At 43.3% G+C, this 2,155-nt stretch overlaps 1 protein-coding gene across 1 annotated transcript; it reads right to left on the bottom strand.

Moving 5' to 3' along the window:
- Positions 1 to 566: 566 nt before the first annotated feature.
- Positions 567 to 1,046, bottom strand: LOC110546435 (survival of motor neuron-related-splicing factor 30-like). Its single transcript, XM_060366215.1, has one exon. The coding sequence runs from the start codon at positions 1,044 to 1,046 to the stop codon at positions 567 to 569; it is 480 nt and encodes a 159-aa protein (XP_060222198.1).
- Between the last annotated feature and the right edge of the window lie 1,109 nt (positions 1,047 to 2,155).

The raw sequence follows: 2,155 nt of genomic DNA, 5'->3' as shown, positions 1-2,155 counted from the left end.
TTGTACAGTCAATAACAAACCTTTTCCTTTTTTTGAGATTTTAAAAACACTTTATTTATTAAAGTTAAACATATAAAAACTGAAATTAATGCGCACCCTAAAAGTTGTCTTTTTGCAGTAACAGGAAGACCCTTGTCTTTCTATCTGTGTTTTTGTATAAACTCAACTTGGGATAACTGTGGTGGTAACTTGATCTAGTTAATAAAAATCACAAACTCAGCTACATAAACATTATATACAGGAAATTATGGTCAGATTAATGCACAAGAAAGATAGGAAAAAATCTAATCATGAAACATTCACTACTCTTGTTCATTAATTTAGCCTTTTTTAAAAAACAAAAATTGTATCTATGTTGTATACAGGGCTATCCATCAGCTTTTTGTCTTCCCATGTAAACTCTTCACATCCCAAATATAGTACCACTATCACAAGTGAAAAATCAAGAAAGGAAAAAATACGAAACAAAACACCAGAGAAGGGGAGCTCATCCTAATCATGGTTTATCCATTTTTTTAGTATATAAAATTCAAATTCAATGACAAAAAGCACAACGTGAGCCAGTTTTAGAGATGACCGAATAGGCCCAGGAAACGATTCAAGGGAAAAAAGCTGCTGGGCAATCCTTTCTTTTTCGACCTGGGATTGTAGTCACTGTCCTCTCTTGCCTTCCTTCCTTCCTCTACAGGCTTGATGTCCACTTCGGCATTGCCACAACCAGCAAAGGCGACTGCAGCAGTGCCGTTTTCTTCATCTAGCTCCTCAATCTCTGCTTCACAGCACTGTCCCTCTTCACTCCAGATTGCCATGCACCTGTCCCCTACTTTCCATGAATGAGTGGGCTGAGCACAAGCAAGGCTATCTGAACTTGCAAGAGTTTCTGAAGGTTGAGTTGACAGAAGGTCTTTGGTCAATCCTATAACTTCTTGCAAATCCTTCTTCAGTTTCAGCAGATCTTCATCTACCCCATTTCCAGACAGAGCAGCTTTTACTTGCTGGAGTTGAGCTTTGTAGCTAGCCGACTGTTTTGCTAGATCCTCTGACATCTTGGCTGGGGTTGGGGACAGGACGGCAGGCAGGGTTCAGGGAAGCATGCCTAGGGGTGGCAGGGGTAGCTGCAGCACAGAAAATATCCACAAGGAGAAGATTCGGTCGGAGGGTGGTGAGGGGAAGGGGAGCAATAGCAAACCTTTTCAGTCAGGGTGCTTGAGGTGCAGTCACGAGAAATGGGCTGCTGGGTGATTTCCTCATCGTGTAAGAACACAGAGTGTACATACAGGAACCACATGACTGCAATACCACCACGTGATGGAATCTCTTACTATTTTGTGTACGCGCCCTGGAATATGTGTGTTCGTGTGTGTGCCTGCGCACAGATGTGCACCTGTGCGTGAAGGCCAGAGGTCAGCCTTAGCTGTTGCTCCTCGGGTGTGATTCATTTTTATTTCTCAGACAAGGTTTCTCACTTGCCTAGAGCTCACCAATTAGGTGAGGCTGGATAGTAAGCCCAAGGACCCACCTCTCTCTGCCTCACTTGTGCCGGGAATATATGTTCCACAGCACTTGGGTTTTTGTTTGTTCCTTTGTTTGCTGTGTTACTTTGTTTAGTATGGACTATTTGTTGGGCCTGAACTCAGGTCATCATGCTTTTAAAGCAATCATTTTATTCACTGAGCCATCACCTCTGCCCTTGGTGAGATGATCTTATTGGTGCATCATGAGCACTGTTAAGCTGCACCTGACTGTAGTTTTAGACCTGTTTTTGAATGAACCGCAAGGAACAGTTCTTTGATTTAGACTTGATCATGATATAAATTATAGCGTTGACATAAACAGGACGGAAATTCAATGACCTCTGTCTACTCACTCAAGGGTGGGCTTCAGCTCTTCACTGCCATAAATCCCAGTTTCCTCATCTGTAGTATGGAGCGCTTTGAAAATTAAATGAGCAGACCCGTCAATGCCTGTTCTCTTGTCCCGGCATCAGATTTTCCACCCCTGTCTCCACCCTCTCTTAGGCTCATCCTGAAAAACTGTTTCTACAGTGTGCACAGGAAGAGACACAAAGTGCTCTGACAGAACCTTCCTGGAGGGTTGCAGAGAAGTGAGGTCAACAGCAGGCAACACAGGGCAGCAAAAAGGCCTGTCCTCATCC

The sequence above is a fragment of the Meriones unguiculatus genome, chromosome 14, assembly GCF_030254825.1.
Source record: "Meriones unguiculatus strain TT.TT164.6M chromosome 14, Bangor_MerUng_6.1, whole genome shotgun sequence".
Classification (NCBI taxonomy): domain Eukaryota; kingdom Metazoa; phylum Chordata; class Mammalia; order Rodentia; family Muridae; genus Meriones; species Meriones unguiculatus.
Note: the sequence above shows the minus strand (reverse complement) of the source record. Positions and strands in the feature narration are given on the sequence as shown.

Excerpts from the sequence above, each read along its gene's own strand:
- LOC110546435 (XM_060366215.1), bottom strand. The coding sequence starts at position 1,046 with ATGTCAGAGGATCTAGCAAAACAGTCGGCTAGCTACAAAGCTCAACTC.